The sequence below is a fragment of the Amphiprion ocellaris genome, chromosome 12 (assembly GCF_022539595.1).
Source record: "Amphiprion ocellaris isolate individual 3 ecotype Okinawa chromosome 12, ASM2253959v1, whole genome shotgun sequence".
In the NCBI taxonomy this organism is placed as follows: Eukaryota; Metazoa; Chordata; class Actinopteri; family Pomacentridae; genus Amphiprion; species Amphiprion ocellaris.
Genome location: NC_072777.1, coordinates 14161122 through 14187261, shown reverse-complemented (window position 1 = coordinate 14187261; position 26140 = coordinate 14161122). Strand labels below are relative to the sequence as shown.

Sequence of the window (26140 nt, the reverse complement as noted above, 5' to 3'; positions counted from 1 at the left end):
GCGACCCATGAACAGAATGGAACTATAATGTGATGAAGACAGAGTCTGTAACAGGCCAGAAAAATGAGAATTACCAATAATAAATCTAATCCAGGTTGTGACAAAACATTAGCAGATGGTGAGGTTTAGTTTGTCACGTCCACCTGTTTGTAGGAGTCTTCCTCTGAGTTTATTAAATACCTACTGCATCAGACAGCAGCTGGATCCATATGAGCATCCTCAGAGTTACCCATATTTATGGACATGGAAGAACAGCAGTAACTACATCAATTACTTCTCATCGTGAAATAGTCCAGACATGGAGATGGGACCGGTCAGGCTTGAACGGTAACTGACACTGTGTTCTTTTCTTCATATACGATAGAGGAGCTGTCACACAGAGTCACTGTTATTTGCTGCAGTTAAATCATGCATTGCATAGTGGCCATCCTCAGGAGCTCCATCATAACTGTCGGGATGTTTTTATTTTACCGTTGGTAAAGTAATAGTGAGATTATTATTAGACGTGCTCATCATTTTAGTGTTTAGAAAATCATGAATGAACTAGGCTGTTATTTGGACAGTTTAAGCTGCTGTTAGTTTAAATTTAGTCTTATGTTTAGTAATGCAGTCACTGTGGTGGATATGAAGAAGTGACATAGGACTGAATGACAGAATTCCATCACATTAACATACTGATGAAGCAGCAAATTTACATCCTGTGACAATAAACAGTGACATTAGTGGTTGACTCACCAGGTACTGTAGTTAGAAAGCTGAAATTAAAATTTGAAATTGGTCAGTTGCTAGATGAATAGATGGGTAGATGGTTAGATGGATAGATGGATGGGACTTGGGGAAATTCAAGGAACATAATTGTATCCGGGGCTGCCCTGCCTTCACCCCAAGTCAGTTGGGATAGACTCCAGCCCCCCAGCGATCCTAATGAGGATTAAACGGTGTATAGATAATGCATGGATAATGAATAATTGTATCACAAATATATTGAAAATTTTAATATTCAAAATCACCACAGACATTAACCATGTGTGCTCCCTTGTCTTGACAAAACCAGCTCTTACATAAAAAAACACAATCACAGTCACAGCCCCTGTTTTCAATCAGCTTTGTAACACCAAGCTTTCGCATCATCCCTTGCACATGTTGAAAACATAATTAGTGCTGCTCCCATTTTTTCTACTTGCTGAGTACTACCTTTAAAGCTGATTCAAAATGTCATTTTTTGGAGCTGCTTTTAGCACAGCAGACCATCTTTATTATTAACTGGCAGAAAAAAACTGCACTGATCTTCTGGTTCTTTGGTCGTTCACTGGTTATGACAATAAACATCTCCCTTGGTGTGCCTCAAGGCTTGACCCTTAGACTAACTCATAGTTTCTTCTGCAGAATAAAGGTGAAAAGAACAAAGAACCAGTGTGTCATTAAAATGAAATCAAAGACTGAAATCTTTGAGATAGTAATTAGCTGGACTTTGAGTCTGACATCAGAAACATTAATAAAATTTGCATTTATCACTTGAAGAATATCACCAAGGTGAGACCTTTTTTACTCAAGAAGACAGTGAAACACTAATGCATGCAAATTACAACTTGTCTAGATTACTGCAGTGCACTTTATGCCCATCTTTTAAAGAAAATAGTTCTCCATGTGTAATTTGTGCAGACTAAAACCAGGAGAGTGCACATATCACTCTTTTATTATAATCATTACACTGTCTCCAGCTTGGATTGAAAATGTTAAGAGTGTTAATAGTTTGTTTTTATTTGTGTATAAACTTCTACCCAGTTATTTTACATAATGGTTCTTCACCGCCTTCTCTTGATGTCAGAATCACCCAACTTTTTTTTTTATTTTCTTAGTTTGATTTTAGGCTCTTAGTCAGTACTATATTGTTTTGGGTTTATATGCTGTGCACGTATATTTATTGTTTTCTTACATTTTATTGACCAAATATCAACAACTGATAAACTAACCTTTAGATTTTTCTTCAGTGAAAACGACTGTTACCACTAGTTGCAGACCTAATGGAGAGGTGGCTCTTTGTTTTGTGACATCTGTATTCTTTGAGACAGTTGTGTAAAAAATGTTATGTCAATATATTATGCTTTTAAAACCCCGCCTGAATTACAGTTCTTTGCATGAAAAGGGCCATGTAATTTGGTATTGTTGTTTAGGAGTTTCTAAGCTCCAGCAACAATGGCTGAAGAAAAATGAATGCTTATATTTGTCCATTTTAAAACATTGGATTAAGAAGCTATTTACTAATGCAGTAAAGCTGTTTGAGAAGCAGTGCAGTTTACTAGGTTTATGGTCATTTATAACAGGGAGTAGATGTTGAACATACTGACAGAATTACCCCCATTTATTTACATTATCCCAGTAAAATGTATTAATTTAAGGTGTGCTCACAATAGAGGCAGGTTAGCTGCAGTATGTGCTATACTGTCATATCCACTCCTTTTCCCTTCCCCTCTTTTGTCACACAGTTTCACCACACTTTCTATCTGAACCTTGTTGACTCACTTTACATTACTGCAACCCACTATTTACCCGTGTCGCTGTCATTTCAGTCTATCCTATCTTTAACATCAGTGTGTGTGCACACGTGTCCGTTTCTGACAGGGTGCAATTTTAAATCCATTAACAGCTTCTTGAAAGCGTGTACCTGAACAGGTAATGATAGTAATGACGGAGAGGTTAGACTTGAGGAAGAGGAGAGAATGGAGGTATGGAGTACAAAAAGAGACTAAAGCAGAGAAGAATGTGACAGAAGAAAGATGTGTTGTAGAGAAGGCGAGGGAAATGTATTTATATAGCACATTTCCTGCCCAAAGTGCTTTACAGATTACAATGAAAACTAAGAGAAGTGATGTTAAGAATAGTGTGACAGAGGAATCCAGCACTAAAAGCCTTTCCTTCTGGATGGGAATTGTCATATATCAGAGAGAACTGTCAGCTCAATAGATACAATTAAAGTGACACTGACAAGTGGCATGAGTGGGCCTGCATATCAAAATCAATTTTCACCCTGTTCTTAAAGCTGCTTTCAGTTATTTTGACCACTAGAGAGCGGAAACTGGACGGCTGTCTGGCAGCAGTAGATGAGAACATTTCTACCACTGTGTTGAAGCCCCAGCCAGAACACTGGTGGTGCCGCTAACAGACTCGAGGACGATCTCCCTGGCCAAGGAATAGTTCAGCATAACACCACAGACACTTTTTGGTACACTTTTTTGTAATTATGTCTAGCAAATTAGATACAACATGCTAATTTGTGAGCTTTGAAGTTGCAGTTTTAAGTTAAGTTAACCACAGAGTGGTGTTCAGATTGTCCACTCTGCACCCAGTCACTCACCAACTACACACTTGCATACTGTTTAGTGTGACAGAAAAAAATTTTGTATGTTTCAATACATAGTTTGTCATTGCAGTATGCCAACAATGCCAGGATTATCTGCACCTGGTCAGATTTTACGGAAGTCATTTGGACCCTCAGTCCTCTGCACAGTTACGTCATATAGGTCAGGTTGTTTCACATGAGTATAAACAAGCAGTACAGCTTATTTTGCACAAAATACTGCGACTGTCAAAGTTAAAGGCACGATGTTGTCAAGTAGTATGTCTAAATTGCATACATCCTCTGTGGAACAGTATGCGCTTAGTGAAGGCAGCTGTAGTATATGCAAGTAAAGTAAAAATAAAAAGGATGCAATTTGGAATGCTAAAATTATGTTTGTTAAGTACAGCAGTCTATATGTAATAAGGGTAGACAGCGGTTGATTTGTCTCGAATGCTACTTGGACATAGGCTAACTCTGCTACATAATTATGTGTTGGATATTCATAATTATCTCTGTCATATATACAAATGGTACAACATGTGTACCACATTCAAGGCTATAGACTCCACAAAGACGCTATGTTTGGATAAGTACACGTTGTAGTTGATCTCAGCATAAAACTTAACACAAGTCTACACCCTCATAACTTCATTTATAGCACACATTAGCTATACTGTATCCACCTGCACAAGTACAAGAGGGACTCTGGCTATAACTATGTTGCTCAAAGTAATTCATAATCAACACTACATTTTGGTTGGCCATTTGATGATTTTGTAGTGCATTTAGTAGTGGATGAAATTCACAGTAAGGAATTCAAACTGAATTCAAAACAGGCGATTCACAATCAGAACCGCAGCTCATGTCATGCTCCTAGCCTCTTATTAAATGGACACGTCTGAGAGCAGTACTGAAACTCTTTTGTATTTCAAAGCAAATAATTATGTTTCCCAGAAAGTCATACTATTCCTTTAATTTACTGCAATCAAGTTTTGCCAGAAGCCGTGGAGCACCAGGAGTTAAGCATGACATCAGGAGCAGCAGAAAAACAGTCTTTTAGCCTGCTGTGTTTTCATTTCAGCCGCCTGCCAAGAACCACAAAGATTAGGCAAATTAGACCAATAAAGGATTGAAGACTGTCTTTGTTTGAAACGCTGTTTTGCATACAAAATGGCACAAAAACCTCACGTTCTTAGTATTGTATCGTTGGGAGACTGTGGATTGTGAATCATTACGTAAAGACTCATCCAGAGGTGGAAGGGAAGATTGAAATCATCAAAGGAGCTCAAAGAGTTGTTGGAAAGTTTTTTTCTCCTCTGAAATACATAAAATCTAATTACTTCTCATGCTTATTTTACCTTGCGATGGTATCATGTTTGTTCAGGCCAATCATCGCTCTGCTTAAATCATGGCATAATTTTCTTGATTTCCACAGGAAATGTGAGGCATTAAACTAAAGATCCTTTGATCTAGTTTTATTATTTTGTTTTTTGATATCCATTGATATGCTTTCAGCTTTTATTAGAGCTCTTTCAGGTTTTGTTTTTACTACGTAGCCCTTTATTGAAGGTCCGCTAGTATCTGTGATGGTTAAATATGGATTTGCACCTCTGGTCTTCTTGCTTTTATTATCTGATGCACTGAAATATTGAATAAAAGTACAGAAAGCACATCCTCACTTATAATCGTTGGCATTTAGCTGACACTCTTAACCGGAGCCAGTAACTATGTTTTCATCCAAGTATTTTATGCAAATGATGACATATTCAATTAGCATTGCTAAATAGAAACAGCCGAGTTTAAACAGAAAAAAAGGAAATTGTCATAGAAAAATGCTTTCATGCTTGTCTTAGTCAGAGAGAGAGTTTTTCATCTAGAAAGAAATTATGCAATAGTAATGGGAATGCATTTGTTGAATAAATTATAACCCTGGGATGTTTGCGGCCTAATGTTGTCTGAAAAATATCCCTACACTGCAGCTTTCCAGAAATGCTTCCCCTGTCTCTTTAACGTATCACACATATAGTACAATGTGTATTTGTCTGACCAGTTTTATTTTATCCAGACAGCTTTGACACTCACTTGTGTGGATAAAAATGTTGAGTCATAGTTTCAGCTCTTTCTCCGTCTCTAATAATATATTAGAAACATGTTTACTGAAATGTATTTTAATCAGACAGCTGATATGCTGTTTGGCAGATCACTGATGCTCTATTTTCAGTATGTGTCATCTCTCTTGTTGCTCTTGTTCCTGCTTTAATATTGAGCTTGTGGGAGGCCAGGTCCTGTTATTGGCTCAAAACCAAACTGTCCTCAGCACCAGCCTCCTTTCTCCTCACATCAACATGATCACAGCTGACATTTAATCTCTGCACTCCACAAACAGGGCTGGACTCTGTTAATGACGCATGCATATGGATGCACCTTCACCGACAATCAGCAGGACAAATACAAAAATACAGCTCGGCTGTCTGGAGGCTCAACTCTGATAACAGCCCACACACACATAGTCCTATAGTATATCACAGACTGCAGCTATACCCCTTTATGTTTCACACATACATCCAGCCCTGTGTCATGTGAGGATGATCTGTGGATGACAGCTGTAATCTAACCCAGCAGATATATAGGAGACCCGTTTGTGTATCTGTGTGAGTGAGTTATATACCTTTGTTATCTGTGTGTTGCAGATCACGTGTCCGTGGGTGGCTTGGGTGACAGTTTCTATGAATACCTGCTCAAGGCCTGGCTGATGTCTGACAAGACTGACGAGGAAGGCAAAAAGATGTACTATGATGCCCTGCAGGTATCACACACACACACACACTCACTTCTGACAGAACATATAGAAAAAAGCTCTTCAGTAAGAGTTGAGATGACTTTGAGGGTAAAACAGATGAGAATTATTCTTAGTTTCTGTCATCTACTTCACTAGAGCTGCAACAGTTAGCTGATCAAATAGTCAAGTGATCTCCAGCTATTTTGATGATTGATTAAACATTTGAGTCATTTTCAAGCAGAAATGTCATCTGAGTCCTCCATCTAATTAGTGAAAAATCGCTTCATTTCCCTGTTTTATGCAATAGCAAACTGAATATCTATGAGTTTTGAAATGTCGGTGGGACTAATTACAAGATTTGAAGACACCACCACGAGCTTCAAGGAATTTTGAGGAAAAATGCTTTACATTTTTGCAAAGATTTCCTGAACAGCTTATTTATATTTGGGATAATAATAAGCCTCTTGCTGTTCTTATCCGGTCTTTGTAAGCACAGCCTGCAGTTCAGCCGAAAGTCATTGTTGTGACATGATTGTTGATCAAAGCTGAGTCACTCGTGTTGCACTGAGGAGCACAGAATTGTTATAATTAGTTGTAGGAAAAAATTGGTAAATTTAAAGATTGGGTTTTTACAGGGTTTGGATCTGATTATTTATGTATGTATGTATGTATATATTTATTTATTTATTTATGAATGAATGATAGCATGTCTTTTAAAACCTGAAGGTGGTTTTTGGGTTTAAAAGGTTGCAAACATCACCAGGCTGTGTATCATTTCCTTTGTTTCTTATGTTTTCTTGACCAGTAAGTCAGCTTTATACTTTGTATTTGAGACGATGAACCAAATTCTTATGATGCTTGAAACCACTACCTTCATCTATATTTGCTTTTGCTTTTACATGTTTGAGTGATTTAATTTTATTAAAAGTAGGGCTGTCAAAATAAACACGTTAGTGCGGATTAATCCATCATCATGGTTATTCTGATGAAAAATTATATTGCAGTTAATCCATATGCAGCGCAGAATGACTCAAAATCCCTGAAACATCTCTGGCAACGAGTGGACTTACTGTCGAGCATGCTGCCGTCATGCTAAACAGGATGTTGGCCGTCTTGGTGGAAAATGCTCATGCTCATGCAAATGCTATTTATGTACATATTTATATATATATTAGTATATATATATGTATATATATATTAGTATATATGTATATATGTGTGTGTGTGTGTATATATATATATATATATATATATATATATATATATATATATATATATATATATATATATATGTGTATATATATATATATATATATGTGTGTGTGTATATATATATATATATATAGAGAGAGAGAGAGAGATAGATAGATAGATAGATAGATAGATAGATAGATAGATAGATAGATAGATAGATAAACCATATATAGATAATCAGCTAAAATATCCAGTTTTAGAAGTTATTTATCATCTCTTCTACTATTGTAATATCAGGGCTTTTTAGTGGTGTTTGCATCTTTTTATATTAGAAATAATAGGAACCCATTCAAAAAAGGAAGTGAAATTTCAAATTTTTTATTCATTAGTTTTATGAGAGAGAGATTCTTTGCTTCTTTGTCTGACAAGCAGTACTGCACACAAAACAAATTAACAAATCAATGAGAATAATAACTCTGAATATACTAATACAGAGCATATAAAGCTTTAATAAGTTTCTCTTTAGTGGCAATTGACTATAAGTTTTAGAAGTTATTTTTTCCCCTCTAACAGCTGTAATAGCACTTGTGGAATATAAATCATTTAGTACAGAACTCATCTTCTAATTCAAGTGTAATTTTCAATCTGTTGCTCTTCTTATCACTGAGAAAGTGTTATAGATTCTGATACACTGTTGCGCTGGAATTCAGTTTCACTATAAATGTATGTGAAAAACAGGCTAATGTCAAGAAAACTGTGAGTGTATCATATATAGAGCCAGTGACCTCTGATTTTGAAGTTGTTCTTATTAATCACAGAGGTCTGATTTCCAGATGGTGAACTGCATGGATTTCTTCCACAGGGCTTTGCGTGCCTTCTGCACCCTCTGAGTCATTAAAGTGCTGGTTGGATATAATAGTGGACAACATAGGCGAGGGCAGCTTTAGATATTAAAAAGTGGTCTTGCTGTGGTGTTTTTTTCTATCTGCAGGCAATGTTGTAAGAATGTAGCTTCCCACATAACCTTCAAACATGCTATACATTGCTCAGATCCTCATGGTATTAGTATTCTTCTGTAGCTTCTTAAATTTTATTTGAGTTTGTATTTTTTTTGCCTAAAGTGGTGATTTTGTCTCTCCAGTAATCTAATCTTTTATGAGCCAGATACTGAGTTTGAGCAGATGGAAGGACAACACCACAGACACAGCTACACGCAGATTTGTATAACAAGACAAAGACAGGGAACAGATGAATCTACAGTAACAGGCCAGCTAAACCCAAAGGACAAAGCACACACGCATGCAGGCAGCCTTCCTCTGTTAAAACAAATTGTCAAGTTAAGTTGTGGTGACAAGCGATGGGTCTCAGCTGGGGAGAGCTGATTGCCTGTCTTTCTGTAGCACACTGGGGGTAAAATGCACTTTATTCCATGGTGACTAAAATACAGGATTAAGCATGCAGGGATACTTTACCCATAATCCCTCATGATCTCTGAAGATTGTAGGCATTCTTGTTTTCTTTGTCAAACAGAGCCAAGGGAGGAGAGAAGCAGCTGGATGTGTATCTGAGTCACTGCAGGACAATAAAACAATAGCTTGAATTCTGAACAATCTGGACTGCATTAAAGGCTCAGTACACGAAAATGGGATGGCTAACTTTCTATCCAAGAATATGATCTCATCCAGAGCTGCAACATTTATTCAATTAATAGAGAATTAATCAGCAAATCTTTTATGATTATTTTGTAATCTAGTGTTTATAGATGAAAGAAATCACAGTCGTGCCCACACATATTTTATCTACCAGCCACTAACTCTGTCTATAGATAAATTCAGAAAGTACGCAATCAGAAAATGATCATTTTTAAGGGCTGATCCCAATATTTAGAGAGCAAGGAAGCCAGTTATCAGCTTAAACTACAGCACTTTAACCCTCTGAACCCCAAAATCCTCCAGCAAGTTTGAAATGCAAGGCATCTTTATAAAAACATTGTAAAAGTTACACCATTTATCAGAGCCAAAAACTGTAAAATCAGAAAGAATCATTGGATTGTCAGAATCGAATAATGTAGCATTAAAATGGGTAAGCAGCTGTTCATTCTTTGGGCTTTGTTGCTCTTTATACTCTCTCATATCACTGGTGAACAGCTCTGCGATTGGCTGAAATCTCCGATTAAGGGTTACATTTTCTAGATCCTGAGAGTTGAGCCAGAAGGAGCTGCAAAGGTCTAGTTTCATCTCAGACCACCTGCATCACAATAATGGTGAAACATTATTAAGGAATTTTTGCCTCTGCATCGTCAGGTGTAGGATGTGGCATCCGTCAAAGCTAATGATCAAAGCTAACACACTTGTGAAAACCTCTGTGTCTTCCAGGCAATAGAAACCAACCTGATGAGGAAGTCGAGCGGTGGGCTGACCTACATAGCGGAGTGGAAGGGGGGGCTGCTGGAGCATAAGATGGGTCACCTGACCTGTTTTGCAGGTGGCATGATTGCTCTGGGTGCTGATGGGGCGCCTGGCGACAAGACGGGCCACCAGATGGAGCAGGCAGCCGAGATCGCCCGAACCTGTCATGAGTCTTACGCCAGGACCGGTAAATATCCACAAACAATTTGTGTTTCTCATCTAGGTTTCAATCTTGATTTCGAATGCCACCTTTGTGTATGAAATGTAGAAATTCTTTCAGTGTAATTTTTCAACTATAATGTATATTCAAGGATGACAGTTGTTGCAAGGAAAAAGTAGCAAATATATCTAAATACTGCCCTACTATGTTCTGTATTGCTTAATCCAGAAAGTGAATGCTTTATAAGCTATTTTTGTTGACAGCATTTTCTAATTTACAATAGTCATGTCAGGCTTTTAAATGCTATTCACACACATCATCCTTTTAATTTGGACAGTCAAGTGTTTTTACTCTCATCTAAAAGTCAGATTTTAACAGATGCCATATTTTGAAGGGATGCAAGTTTCTCTTTGTAATCTTCAATCAAACAATTGTATTTTTCTCGCTCATTTAAATCCGTCCTCAAGTCATGTTGTGACTCACTGTGTTTTAAATGCAGCTCCAGAGAGAAACATTACCACTAGCGACTGAATAGCATTATTCTTTTGAGTGAACACTGACCTGAAGTTTGTGACACTGCTTTGCACTGCACCCACATACATAACTTATACTCACATTATGTAAATATATGGATAAATGACAGAGGAAAGTAAACTCCAATAAAAGAATTTCTGTCACAGATTACATTATATAGTGTTGTATGTAATTCTGGTGAAAATAGGCTATACGCTGCTTTATCTCTACATTCTTTTCTTCCTTTGTGTAGCATTGAAGCTTGGTCCAGAGGCATTTCGTTTCGACGGAGGGGTCGAGGCCATTGCCACCCGCCAAAATGAGAAATATTTCATCCTCCGTCCCGAAGTCATCGAGACCTATATGTACATGTGGAGGTTCACCCACGACCCAAAATACAGAGAGTGGGGCTGGGAGGCTGTTCAGGTACAACATTTCTTAATCAAAATGAAAACTGTCTTTTGTCTTATTTCGTTTAATAAGAGCTGCAGACTTGAGTTCAAAAGAAAGTCAAGAGATTCTGTCCAAAAGTGAATTAGTTGGCAGTTTTCCACGTTCTAAAAAAAAACAACTGATGAGAGAAACAGCTACCACAGGGTCAATTTATTTAACTCAATTTTATATTTAGCAAATAATCCGCCCCAAGATACAGTGATATTTTAAGTACACAAAGAGCTTGATTGATGTTGCCAGTCACTGATGGCCTTCTTTATCTTCATCTCTTTCTCTTGTCTGTCTCTATCACTGTATTTCATTCAGGCCTTAGAGCAGCATTGTAAAGTAGAAGGAGGCTACAGCGGCGTCAGAGACGTCTACGCTCCGACTCCAAACCACGATGATGTACAGCAGAGCTTCTACTTGGCCGAGACGCTCAAGTAAGACACACAACTGAACAACTCTACACACACAGCCTTCACTTCTGGACTGCTATGATTGTGTTGTCATTGCACTTTATGGAGGGACTGGAACCCTGCAGCCACAAACTGACAGAGACATCCAGTCTCTCACACACAGACACACAAACACAAGTTGTCATTCACTCAGTCTAAGCTCCAGAGAGAAGCTCGGGTTACTGGCAAGGTTACTTCACACACATACACTAACTCACTGTCTCCCTATTGGGGATTTTTGCAGATTTACGCAATATTTCATTTCCAGAATTAACTACTAATGCAGAAAGGATAAAATATTCGGCTCAGAATTAAGACAAAGATAGATGAACATGATGGAAAATCATGTTTAACCTTCAGAATTTCTTAAAATTTACAGACTTCTGCTTGTAGAAAGTGTTTTTTGGGTCATTTTTATGCTTTTATGAAATAGTAGTGGAAATCTGAGAGGGGAAGTGAAATAGCAGTAGAAGACGACTGCAGGCTGTTGTGAACGGCGCAAGTTTTAAAACACAGGCCTTGAGCGTACACACGGCGTGTTCTGGTAAAAAATACTGAATGTTAACATAACTGTTTTAACTTACAATGTAAATGCCACAAGGTGGATACCACAGTGCTGTTCTTTTAACTGTATTATAGGTCATAAAAAGAAGTTGGAGACTTTTTCTTGCGTTGCCTCACTGTACACTCAGAATGTGTCTTTGAAGGCTCTTGTTCTATACTGATTGTAACTTTAAGAACGTTTGATTTTTATTTCTGTTTGACTTCCAAATGTAAACTGGAGTAATTTTCCTCTTGAAGATGCAATATCATGAAATCTAATTAGAAACATGTGCAGGACTTCCAGTGAATTTCCTTTCCTCAATTCAAAACGTGGGCCTACATAGATCTGAAATAGTGGGAAAATAGTAGAGAAAGACAGAAACTGTGAAAATCACCACATGTCCCAACATGCCACAGGCAGCTACTACTTCTCACTTCCTCTTTATAGGCCCTGATATTTTTACTGTCCTCGTGTGTGAGTCTGAGTTTGTGTGAGTTAATGTGTGTGAGGGTGTGAGCGTGCAGCCACAAATGGCTTCTTAAATGTGTTGTCAGCCGCACAGCGTGACGTCTGCTGGCTAATAAGACTTTCTCTCTCAGCGACTCGCCAACTGTGTTCGGGAGGACAGTCTGTTTACAGCACGAGCACAAATCTCAACTACAGTTTAACCAGGGGCGAGTGTGTGTTCGTCTACACTACTGTGTGTCTTTGTGTCTTTTCTCTGGACAAAACGGGAAACACTGAAGCAAATGCTGTGGTCATGCTATTTGATCAGTTATTTCTGACATGTCAGCCTTGCAAAAGAGATCAACCCAGGCACAGCGACAGATACACAACACTTTCATTTGTTGTTCAAGTTTGTTTGTTATTAATTTCAGGTGCTAGTAAAGCATTTCACTTGATCTTAAGGCTCCGCTTTCTGTCTTTTTGGTTTGTGGAAAATTTAATGTAATGTTTTCCTGCACTGACAGCTTGGAATTAAGTTCCTTAAAATTGCGCAAGAGCAAGAAAGGAGGCTGAAAATTCAGCTTCTATTGACATCGAGTGATTGAACATGATTTGTTTTTTCAACATTCCCGCTTATGAATTGACATTATTTTATTGTTAATTATTATTATTAAGTTGCCCAAAGAACAAAGAAGTGGAGAGGTTAAAAATCATCTGTATAAGACATTTCAGATCGACAAAAAACACTTTAGGCCATACTGTTCTGTTGACTATATGTGATTGTATTTTGGTTACGGGACAAAGTACAGATCTGCTCTGTTTGCTGTATTAGAGGAAATTAAATATGTGGAGTGTTGAATTATCTATAATGTATTAGAAATTTCTACATGAGAAAAAAATTGCTTTTTAATTCCTGCGCTGTGATTTTTCAAAACTATTATTCCAATGTCCAGGCTACAAATCTTGCTAATTAATTTATGCATTTATTTATTTATTTATTGATAAATGGGCTGATTAATTCCTTATTCCTCAGAAAGAAAGGAAAGTGTTTAAAAGCCGTATCACAATTTCCCAGAGCCCCGAAAAAAAGAAAAAAATGTAAATGTCTTGTTTTGTCCAACCAACAACCTTGAAACTCCAACATATTAAATGTGTGATTGTAGGAGACAGCAAATCCTCAAATTCGATCTGCAACGTTTTGGCTTTTTTTTTTTTTTTTTTTTTTTTTTTTGTCTTGCAAAACTGCACGAAAACTGTTATTTGACTTATTCATATTTGCACAAAAGCTAGCCTCCAGTAAATCCAATAAAGGACCAGTGTGTGTGCTGAGATTGTATTCCGCACATGGACTGCTTTCTAGTTCAGCTGTAGGACACATTATCATTCAAACAGTTTACACAGATTATGGGTCATAAAGCGTCTGCATTTTTTAAGTCACACTACCATCATACAGGACATAACTGCTTAGCAACAAATAGAATTTCAACTTCAAACTTGTGATCCCTCCATCTGGATTGTTTGCCAGTAGCTACCAGATGACAAGTGTTGAGTAACTTTTTTTTCTATACGGTGTTTAATGTCGACTGCAGATGTCCATTTATTCATGTTGCACAAACTCTGTGGAAAAGCTGAAGTTTCCCAGCGCTGTGCTGGGTCCAGAAACTGAAGACACAAAATCTCATTCGGTCATAATGCCACACCAATTATACGACGTTCTAGTTTGCTTAGAAGACAAGTTAGAATACATGCAAAGTCATCGTATTCTGTGTATACACACTAATGCTCTTATAACACAGCAAACACATGGACTGTCTGCGCAGACAAAAATTTTAGGCTGCTCACGGACTTGGACGGACAATGAAAATTTACGTCACTTGCACTCTAGCCCTGCATACTCGCGCATGTGGAAACTGTAGGTGTAAATATCGGAGGGGTTGCAGATTGTAGCCAAATCCCTTCATTTCAGCTTGTGCAGGAGAACCTACAAGTGCCATCACTTCAATGTAAAAATGTGAAAGGCCGTCTTCTCGCTACAGTTGAGACATGGTGATGCAGCATCCAGGGGCAGACATGAAGGACTCACTCAAGCCTAATGAAAACACAATGATTCATAGTGACTGTTTTATCTATGTAGCACATACACTACCTGTTCAAAAGTTTGGGGTCACTTAGAAATGTCCTTATTTTTTTAAAAGAGGGCATTCTTTCAATGAAGATAACATTAAATTAATCAGAAATACAGTCTAGACATGGTCAATGTGGTAAATGACTATTCTAGCTGAAAACGGCTGATTTTTAATGGAATATCTACATAGAGGTACAGAGGAACATTTCCAGCAACCATCACTCCTGTGTTCTAATGCTACATTGTGTTTGCTAATGGTGTTGAAAGGCTAATTGATTATTAGAAAACCTTTGTGCAATTATGTTAGCACATGAATGAAAGTCTGAATTTTCATGGAAAACATGAAATTGTCTGGTTGACTCAAAACTTTTGAACGATATTGTAAATAAAAATATCATCGCTCTGTAAGCCATCTTCTCGCACTTCACATAATGAGGCCAGACCTTAACATATTATATCAGAGTAGCCCAACAGCTCATTTGGTGACAAATGAAAACATAATTATGAAACTATATTCTATTTCTGCTAATAGGTCTCCCTAAATTCTTCAACTTGCTCAGCAGAGGAGCTCCCTCATGTTCAGCTCTGCTGGATGGTTTCATAAAGAAAGTACAAACCCTCTTTGCTTCTCTTTCTCCTGAGTTTCCTCCAAATTTATGGTCCTCTCTGTTTCCTTTACCTCCATCTAAATTATATTTGCCACTCCTGCATCCTCCCCCTCCCTCCCTCACTCTTGTCCTCCTGTCCTCTCCAGCTTCTTATCATTTTTCTTCCACAGCAGACAGCTGTTGACAGGAAGTCAAGGTTAGCTTAACAGAGCCTGAATAGGGCGAGGTGCCATCCAATCCAGCTTTTTTATAGGCTGTAAATTTTAACAAGCATCACCTCTACTCCTGATTACAACACACACACACACACACACACACACACACACACACATACACACATACTCACACAAGCACACATACATGCACACCAACACACTTTAAGTGAGATGTCTGGATTCCTTTGGCAGAACAATTTGTAGAGATGCTTTTTAATGTTAAGTGATTTTTTTCCTCTGTTGACCATCCCAAAGTTAAAACATGAAAGTGAAATATGGATATTTTTGTGGACATGATTGAATCTTTCCAGGGAATGTGAAACTAAAAGAGGACAATGAAAATGTCTCATTAGCATCATCTCACATTAAAGGCCCCCCATAGACAAGTGGAAGAAAAATAACTGACCACCAGTGTGGATACGGACAATAATTACCTCATCAGTCAAGCTGCATCATATCCAAGATTTCAGAAGCAGACTTCAGAGAGAGAAAATATCAATCCCATTTAGCAGCAAACCCATAAGTCTAATCCTCCTAATGTTACTGGGGGCTCTGGCATCACGCAGAGCTACTTCCAGTATTCATCTTCCCACTGCTGCCAAGGACACGGCCATACTTCACACTGCTGTCTGCCTTCCATCACTCGCTGCTTTCTAGTTGTTTGCTGGCAGGCAGAGGAGGACGGGGACTTATTGTGGAGGTTGAAGGCTACCTGGACCTCTGCTGAATCATTAGTTTTACTCAGCTGACACATTGTTTTTAGCCTGTCTCTTTCTTTACCCCTTCAGCTGTTCTTTGCCACCTTTAAAAACAAATTCTTCCAGGGAACATTTACTTTTGTATTGATTTCTCTTTTTCTTACTCTTCATGATGAAATCTGATTCCACTGGGCCAGCAATTGTCCAAAAATTCTTTATTTGCTTACGTTTGTACCACACCTCTAATGGATAATGCTAATTTAGGGCTGTTTCATCAGATCTGACAGCACTGGACCGCAAAATTTCATCACTTCAAATTTCATAAACTGGTGTGAGCCCAAGTCGCACCCACCCTCCTCTCCCAGTTTCACATCTGTCACATCACTTTTTGGCACAACCACCAATAAATACTGCAAAAGCTGAAGACAACTGGAAGTAAACAAGACGTGTTTATGACAGAATGAGGCATGAATTCAAAACATTGGATTTCCCACGAGATTCAACTGGAAACACTTTCTGCTTGAAAACATAATCATCTGGAACATATTCCAGATTTACAGTTGAGACTTTATTTTTGATCCTTCATAGAAAATTCCGCTGCAGTCTGACTCAAAAACTGTAATTCCCAGTCCTCTTGAAAACTCTCCACAGAGCTTTTAAACACATCTATGGTTGAAGTTGAAATTCTAAGATCTTTGTTTAGCAGTATGACTGTTAGTTTTGCTCATATAGGTGTGGCACCATAACAGGGGCAAAAGCTGGACCAGGTGGAAAAATGCATGTGTGAGTGTGGTGATAAGCAAATAAATACACTTGAGCAGTTCCTCTTGCATCTCTGAAACAATCAAGCATGATGACAACAGGTCAACAACCGGAGCCATACTTCTCCAAGAGATAATACTGGAATATCTGTTTACACTGATCAGTCGCAGCATTAAAACTTTGGGTGCTGTGGATTACAAAGTGGAACTCTCACACATGCTCAAACAGATTGTTATGTGGGGAGCCTGGTTAATGCCTTGGGCTGTTTGTGGTGTTCCTTGAGTAGTTGCTGAGTAGTTTTTGTAGTGAAGCGGTAGATATAGACCAATATGTCGTTATGTTGATGTTTTAGACCCAAGACCGATTTTGATGTCAAAATAAGAAATAACACAAACTGTAACCCACAGTTTTATTGAAATGCTTTTGGTAATTTATGTTTTACATACATTTAATTTGAAGAAAACTTTAAACATTTATCCTTACCCTGCTTTCTTTCTAACAGCCAGCAGGAGATGACTCCCCTGGGTGCAAAAAAAAAAAAAGTCTTAGCCTACTTCTCATTTGATTTGGTACCTCAGTAAACAATTTTCTAAAAAAAAAAAAAAAAAAAAAAACTATGGTCTCAGTTACTAGTCTGAAGATTTTCTGAGTACAGTATGATGTCCATGTTGTAAACTAAGGTTTCATGTAGAGTAAAGCAGATGATAAAACAGGGTTGTTTTTTAAAGGCAGGGTTACGCTGAGATTGACAGGCTGCTACTGTATGTGAGTAGTGTTCTCAGGTTCTCCAGTCAGAGTCACTGCTCTCTTGTTAAGTCAGGTTTCCAAAGACTAACATGATGAGGGCCAAATGCCAAACCCAAGGTTTGAAAACAGCAGCCCACAAAGCAATGAGTGACGTCATGGTGGCTACATCCATCTTTTATACACAATATACTCCAACCAGACAATTTCATGTTTCCCATGAAAATTCACTTTCATTCATGTGCTAACATAACTGCACAAGGCTTTTCTAATCATCAATTAGCCTTTCAACACCATTAGCTAACACAATGTAGCATTAGAACACAGGAGTGATGGTTGCTGGAAATGTTCCTCTGTACCCCTATGTAGATATTCCATTCAAAATCAGTTGTTTCCAGCTAGAATAGTCATTTACCACATTAGCAATGTCTAGACTGTATATATGATTCATTTAATGTTATCTTCACTGAAAAAAAATAGCTTTTCCTTAGAAAATAAGGACATTTCGAAGTGACCCCAAACTTTTGAACAGTAGTGTATATGTGTAACCAGTCAGAGTGGGAGATTGCTCGACATCACAGAGAGGCGACTACAGGCAGACAGAGAGAATCTAATTAGCATGTTTAAATCATTTTTATGTAAAAAATAAATAAATAAATGATGATACTGATAAAAGCTGCCCAGCACCTGATCAGATCTGATAACTGACCAGGCTGACGCTGGGTTGATCGTTTCCGTAGTGATTCTGCTTGGTCTCTCCAACAATGTTTAAGTGGGCAGTACATGTCAAAGTAACATCCACCTGAATGCCAAATTAAGAATGTGTTTATTTCCATATTTGTGTGTGTACAGGTCTTGAGAAGTACAACTGTAAATGTGAAGAAGTTCTACAAGGACTTGTTATTCCAGAGGGAGCAAGTTTGAAAGTGAAAATAAAAAGAAACCTGAAGTGTAAAAGAGTAGGGCTTGCAGTACCTCTGTAATTTAGTGCTCATCTTTGCTTTAGGCGGGAATCTGGATCCTTCATTAGCTGCTTTTAGCATAACAAGCCTGAATCCATTAATTTGTTAACTTTGACATATTTACCTGACTGCTGCTGGAAGCTTCTAATGCATCATAGTCTCTGTTACTGTACTCTGTGTTAAAGAAAACTCTTGTTTGTGTCCTCCAGGTATCTCTACCTGCTCTTCTCTGACGATGACCACCTACCGTTCGACCACTGGGTCTTCAACACCGAGGCTCACCCTCTGCCAGTCATCAAGAAGGATAAAACAGACAGACCCAACGAAGTGGAGTAGTGGACCACCCTGAGCCGACAACCAGAAACAAGTGCGAGAACCTCTGATCCTGTATATCTGAGCCTCTAGTTGTCTGCCTGAAACTGTTTAGCCATTGGGAGCCTCCAGTGGTTACAGATGCCTCTTGATCGGATTTCACTTTAGATTTTGGATGGGATCAAAACAGTATCCAAGTGTATTGGAGCTGAGTTCTCGCTATAGATTCCAGTTTGGTTTTTTGCTTTTGATTTTTAGCTCTGGTTGAGTCCAGATGCTGACCTGACGCAACACATTCACTGCTGGATAACGTGATAGCTCATCAAACTGTAATAAATCCTCCCTCCACGTGAGTTTAAATCCATTATGTGGTTAATTCCGAGATAATGCAGTGATGATCAAACTGCTTTTTAGTGTTCTTGCATTCTAAAAGTTGTATTTCTGAAGATATCATCATCATAAAAGTGCAGTTTATTTCACTGGTAAGGTTCATTTTATATTTCTGCTCATTCAGAGGGGTAATCTGAGCTATCACGTGATTCATCAGTGGTTTTGTTGTTAGTAGCTACAGCTTTGTCTGTATTTTTGAGGAGACCTGACAGACATAAAGCAGTCGTCTCCCTAATTTGGATATCATGGACCCCCAGTGTTTGGTCCCCGAACCCAGACAGAACTCTGTCTCTGGACTGAGGATGACATGGCTGACTTACGAGCTAAGAGACGCTCAGTTCACTTCACAAGTGTCGTCTTTTCATTCTGCTGTATCACTTAAACATCTCAATAGGAACTGGTTCTCTTGCACCAACGCTGGTACCACCACCACTCGGTTTCGTCACCAGAGAGACACTGGGGGTTTGCTTTTCTAAAAACGTGGTTGTCGCTGTGGGAGAGAAGTGAAGACACAGCACAACCTGAGCCTCTTTTATAAACCCACCCAAATTTTTGACCTCTGCTCCTCCTCATTTTACCTGAACACCTGACTGCTCCTTGTTTCCTTCCTCTGAGTTCGGTGTGACAAATGTCAAACAGCCACACCAGCTCTCTACCTGCCAGGAACTTCACTTTTTCCCCACAACGTTTACACAAAACTATCCTCCTTCTTCTGCTCCTTATCTGTATCTTTCACTGGCTTTTGGATTTATCATGATTTATTTCTCACATTTGCAGCAGGGTTCGACCAGCACAGGCATTTTCAAGCTGATGTTTTTTTTTTTTTTTTTTACTGACAGCAAACATTTGTGTTCACTTTCGTAATTCGAATCCGTCTTTTTTTTTTTTTATAGTCTTTTTCCATTTCCCCTACAGAAATTACACATTTGCACTCACAGAGACTTATTGTTTATGATTATGGGGTTTTCAGTAAACAAGAGAATGGACCAAAAAAGGCAAAAAATACCCTCACTTTCATGGAGCCCTCCAACATATTTTACAATTTAAAGGCCAATTCATAGTTTCCACATAACCGATGTGGACTGTCAGAGCAGAAGTTCATGCAGTGCTTTTCTTTAGCACAGGATTTCTGGAGAATTTAGAACATTCTGCTGTGTCTGACCACCGTTGATAGGATTGCAGCTCTTTAAATTCTGAATTAAAAAGGTACGTATGGTGGAAAATCTCCTCATACAGCCTCTACTAATAGCAAGCATTTGTTTTAAGCACCATTTGTTTTTCTGGATGTTATGCTTGCAGTAGGAACAGTCCAAAGTGTGGGCTGCAGTGGAATTGGGTGGATGACAAAATTTCCACCAAGTGTACCCAGGCGGAAAGCATGAATTTGCCTTTAGTCAGCAGATGTTTGCCCAGCTGTAATGGAGCGTGGAGATGAGTTGGACTGTGAAATGTCCTTTAGTTGTAAGCTCTCAAAAGAGCAAAATACTAAGTCATATTTTTTAAATTTATTACATTTAATTTACAACATTTCTGCAAACTATTTCACAAATCAAAGAGGACAATTGAAAGTGAACAGTTTATTTTGTTCCCTTCTTTTGTAGTCAACAAACACCTTCTGCAAATGCAGTTGTTTGCATAAAAAACTGAACTTTTCGACCATCAGACACTAAAAGTCTCCACTAAAGTGGACACTGACTGGTCAAATTGATCAGCAATCCTGTGTATGGGTCGAACCCTGTTTTTCACTGTAGTACTGCTTCTTCACATTTCCGTCCTCCAGGTCCAGCGTAGGGCAGGCTGTAGATCTTCTCTCCTCTATGAGGAGATGTGGACACTCGACTTTGCTTTAATATTTCACCTTCACACACACAAGAAGCCATACCGATGCAACACAGCTTTACCATTCTGTCGTTGACTTTTGTTCCTTTCATCCTCCACGTACAGGCTGTGTGACTGTGTTGCTGCTTTTGTTGCCGTTCCGCAGTTGGAAGTCGCGCTCACTCGGTTATTTAGTTGAATTTCACGGTAAAGGTTCCTCCTGATGCCACACAGAACCGTAGCCACATTTAATCCAGTTTAGTCTCCGATCTAGTGCCTTCACTGTTGAGAAGGAGGAGGGAGAAGCAGCTCACACAAACACAAAAGAGTTTTAAAATAGTATTGCAGCTTTAAGTAAGTTCCTCTGCCTCTCATGAGGATTATACCAAAACTAGACATGGATTAAAGGATAATTCTACTTTTTAATTTGATATTCAGAGGGACTTTGGTGTAAAGATAGCTCAAGAGTTGGTGAAACATTGAACTTTTTGGCTTTGTTGTGACGAGTGGGAGATCAGAGCACCAAAGGTCTATGACAGGAGGTCAGTATTCAAATATTAGAATACTTACACTGTTCATTCTCCAGCATCTGTGGTAGGAGTGGTTTTCTAATAATCAGTCAAAGAGTATTTCCTTGACTACACTGACATCCAGTGGTGAGCTATTCCTATTACAGTCAGCATGAGACCTGGACTAAACGACGACCGTCTGAAAAGACAAAAACATTATGAAATAGTAGTTTGTGTAGATAAATAATCAAGTTTAGGCAGGTCAAAGTGTTTTGAGGAACAGTTAGTATATATTTATATCATTAGTGCTTTCTAATGTTTTTGTCCAAGTTGACGAAGGATTGATAATATTTTCAGCTTTAAAAACCAAGAGAAATCCTCTAACTGAAGTACAAAAACTGACTCTCTCTCTCAGTCTGTCAGGTATTTACTACCTTGAGATGGCAGATGGTGAGTCATTAGAAATTCCAGTCACTGTTTGAAATTGTTTCAGTTTCTGTATTTCATCTGTCTGACAGAGTAAGTAGCTAAGCTGAGTGACAGTTTAAACCACACCTAGTGTTTTTTGCTCAGCAGGATAAAACACATTTAGCCCAAGTGTCTCAGAGCAGGAGAATGAAACATGCAGTGCTTTGGCTAAATGTGTCAGGATCAACGCTTTTACTGACTTCCACTCTGCTTAACTGAAAGGACCAACAGTTTTTCACACACATTCAGTTGTTTGCTGCTACGTAAAGATTTTAAAAGTCATAGTTTACAGTTCACGTGATGATTCTTTTGCTAAAAGTAGAGCTCTAAGATGAGGACAGAAAACATCCTTAATTACAGTCGTGTGCTTCCGATAGTATTTTTCAAACCAATACAGATCTAACTACACTAACTGACCACTGCTAAATTCCCAGATTTGATTTACTGTTTTTGAAACCAAATATCATGAGTCCTCCCCATGTTTTAACCAAGACTGACATATCACTCAGCAGGCCTTCCTGTTCAAAATTAATATAGTGTTGATTTTCTGAGCTGTGACAAATCCTTCCATGTTCTTTATATCACTGTACAGACGACAGTGTCTCCGTGTTGAGTCTGTTTTGTTTAGTTAGTGGCATTTATTATCCATGTGATGATGTATTGTAATGGTTGATTTTGCTGATTGTGTTAATTTATTCTGTAGTAGTGAACCTAGGACTTAGAGGTGTTGGGACCCCGAGGTGGAGCTGCAGAGAAGAAGGCTGGAGCCTGAACAGAAACACAGCTGCATATTTATCTGCCTGAACAGACTGGTGATGGTCCAGGTTATTTCAAAGCTCCTGTGCCTGTACGTTTAAGATGTCTTACAGCAGTTCTACAGACATATACGCTACCGTTTAAAAGTTTGGGGTCACTTAGAAATGTATTTTTTTTCAATGAAGATGACATTACATGAATCAGAAATACAGTCTAGACATTGTTAATGTGGTAAATGACTATTCTAGCTGGAAACAGCTGATTTATAATGGAATATCTCCATAGGGATACAGAGGAACATTTCCAGCAACCATCACTCCTGTGTTCTAATGCTACATTGTGTTAGCTAATGGTGTTGAAAGGCTAATTGATGATTAGAAAACCCTTGTGCAGTTATGTTAGCACATGAATAAAAGTATGAGTTTTCATGGTTTTCTTCACCCCAAACTTTTGAACAGTCGTGTCTGTATAAAGCACCTCTAGGTGTTTAAAATGCTGTACATGGTACCTTTACAACGGCAGAAAATGTGTCAGGAGGGCAGAGAACCCACCAGGGAGTCAATCAAACAACCTTATAGGGAGGATAGGAACTGTCTGAATGTACCATCCAATGTGAAGTGAAGAATATTTTATATGCATTTTTGTCTTTCTTTGTTCACTTCAGCATACTTTTGTTTTGTATCGTGTTTATTCTTGGAAAGCACAAAAAGTTGAAGCCATGTGTGCAGGCTGAGAACCGTCTGAGAGCTGAAGTCTCTGGAGGCTGTAATGTAGGAAATGATCCAAATCTGCCACATGAGGTGTTTCTGTACGTTGGTAATACACTTCGTACTTTTTCTTGGTTTCTTTTTCTGAGGATGTGACACAAACATAGGGGAATATTCTACATCATAAAGACTTTGTCTTTCACATCTGATTTGTTCACCAGTGGTAGGAGCTGATAGTTGAAGAACATTTAACAGCTGAGTTTGACTGTTGGGAATTAAAATGACAGATATCAAGAAGTTTATTTTGATGAATTACACTGTCACTTGTCCAAAGCATCATTCTGATCCGTGCAAACTGCTAGTCAGAATGGTGGAGAACGAGAACTTTATTAGAGATTTAAGGAGGAAATTCAATTCCAGATATCTGTAATTACATTTTGACTAGGGAGTATTCTAGTTTGAGAAACCAGCGACATCATTCTGACCACTTCAGATTTAATTTAAGACATTTAAAAAAGGAGTCAGTAGATTTCGGAAACTGGAATTGCAGCTAGTGCAGATATTTGCAGCTAAATTATAAATCTCTGCAAAAAATCACTTGTCCTTTAAGAATGACGATGTGAATATCTGAAACTTTCTTTTTGACTTGGAAGAATGAAATTACTGGTATCTGTAATACATATCCAGTCCAGCTACTGAATGTTAAACAGCCTGCCATAGTCACATCTATTTCTGATGGTCTGAGATCACAGCAACATAATAAATATGACATGGATCTTTATTTGAAATGTAGAAATCTTGTCATCCTATTAGGCCAGAGAACGTTTGTAATGAAGGAAAGTGTGATTATTTTTCAATCATTTAACACAGCGGTTTACTGCAGGTCAGTGTTCAATTTATTTTGCTGCATAATTGGGTTTAATCAGGTACATATCTAAAAGTTAATGTTGGTTAATATTAACATGCTGCCCACTGGGTTCCTTTCTTATGTAGGATATTCAGCTGGTTATACAGCATCATCAGATAAGTTTACCTAGATCACCTTCATCTCTGGACACTGTTGGTTATTTTTTTTAGATTTGATCAATGAATTTGAGGGTGTTTACAGTGTTCACATCACAGTTTCACACAGTCCACATATCTTGTTTTTTCCCCAGAAAGATTTGGTCTGCAATAATCTAAAAAAAGAGAGAGAGAAATACATGCACTAATGTTGGAGAAGTTGCAAAAAGACAATGATCAGAAAAAGTCTAATTATTACAATAGTAACAGCTGATTAATCTTATGTCGATTAATTACTGCAGTAGCTGTTGTAGTCCAGCTGTAGAGACACAGATACCTTCATTTGAAATAGTCACAAAACCTGTATTTTAGGCTACAACACAGCATTGTGGTACTGCTGGTGCCTAGATTTAAATGAAATCATTTATTCATTCTGATTCTGTTTGTCCAGTTAGAGATTAAATCATTGTAGTAATGTGGGGGTTGTATTATTTATCTGCAGTAAATATGATGGTATGAGTTCAGAGTACTTATTTAAAAAATAGCTAAGATTTGTTAGTGCAATCTGCAGACTAAAATTAGATTTTCAGTGTGATTCTAATCATGTTAAGATAACTATGTGCAGAGGTATTATGAAAGCATGGATTCTTTGAAACGTCAGTCAGGTGATTCAGACTTAAAGTGCTGATCCGCTGCATTTTCTCCACAAGGAAGTTTTTAAGCCCTCTGATTTTAGACGTTTCCGACATTGTTCCTCTCACGTGACACTGATCTGGTCGTTTCATTTCCTGAACAGGGAGGAAATCCGAATGTCTTTGGTTGTGTAAGTCTGCTTTAACTTCACATCGTGTGACATCAGGTTCAGTCTCATTTGCAGACTGTGTTTTATTTTCCATTGTTTTTCATGAAAAGGTTGAACTGTCTTTGGTGATTTTCTGAATATTGTGTTGCGTTCCAATGCCTTTCTATTAGTGAACATTAAAGGAGAATGCCACCCATTTCAGGAAATTAAATTAAAATGGGTCCTTGTGAAATTGCACCACTTTTCCAGGAAGAAACTTCTTCATATATCACACTGACATCATTTTCCTTGAGTGGTACGAGACCACTAAATATTCCTGACCTGTCCTGGGACTCCACTGATCTGAATTCTTTAGATGTTTGGCATTCCCCTTTAAAAGGGTTTAAATGTGTGAAACCAACCTCAGAAATGTATCTGTACAAAATATTGCTGATAATCATTCCATTGCACATAGTTTACTTTGCATTTATATGCAATATTTTAATTTTGTGGGGAAATTTGTTTTATTGTGTTAATATTATTATTGAAAAAAAATGTAAATATTCCATTCCGGCAAATGAGCCGTCCTACATTTATATAAAAATCTTCTGAGCTTATGGATTAAAATGATATTAATGAACAGCAGACTTTTTAATAAACTATATTTGTTACACTTCTATTGTGAATAAAAAAATCTTTTATTAAGAGGTGTTTTTGGATCGGTGTTGTGTTTTCAACCAGCAGAGCCTGATTTACCAACCATAGATTTTGAAGGCGTTTAAAATGAGCGTGTTGATTAGACTTGACATGGAGATCATTAGTCTGTTGGTCCAGCAAAGATTTAGATAGAGAATAGAATAGAATAGAATATTCTTTATTGTCATTATACAATGTATAACGAGATTGGACTATGATTTTAAACTTTGCTTTTCAAAAAAAGAGTATGGTATCCATGTGTTTTTGACAAGCTTTTTTATTCATTACCCATAATGCATCTCACCTACTAAA

General features: G+C 38.0%; 1 protein-coding gene across 1 annotated transcript in view; it reads left to right on the top strand.

Moving 5' to 3' along the window:
- man1a1 (mannosidase, alpha, class 1A, member 1) overlaps positions 1 to 25837 on the top strand; it is a 172004-nt gene extending 146167 nt beyond the window's left edge. Inside the window, exons 8-12 of the mRNA XM_023265896.3 lie at positions 6031 to 6146; positions 9689 to 9908; positions 10648 to 10820; positions 11154 to 11269; positions 18599 to 25837. Coding sequence (XP_023121664.1) covers positions 6031 to 6146; positions 9689 to 9908; positions 10648 to 10820; positions 11154 to 11269; positions 18599 to 18725 — 752 coding nt within the window. The 3' untranslated portion in view covers positions 18726 to 25837. The remainder of the gene's footprint in view (positions 1 to 6030; positions 6147 to 9688; positions 9909 to 10647; positions 10821 to 11153; positions 11270 to 18598) is intronic.
- Positions 25838 to 26140: the final 303 nt, after the last annotated feature.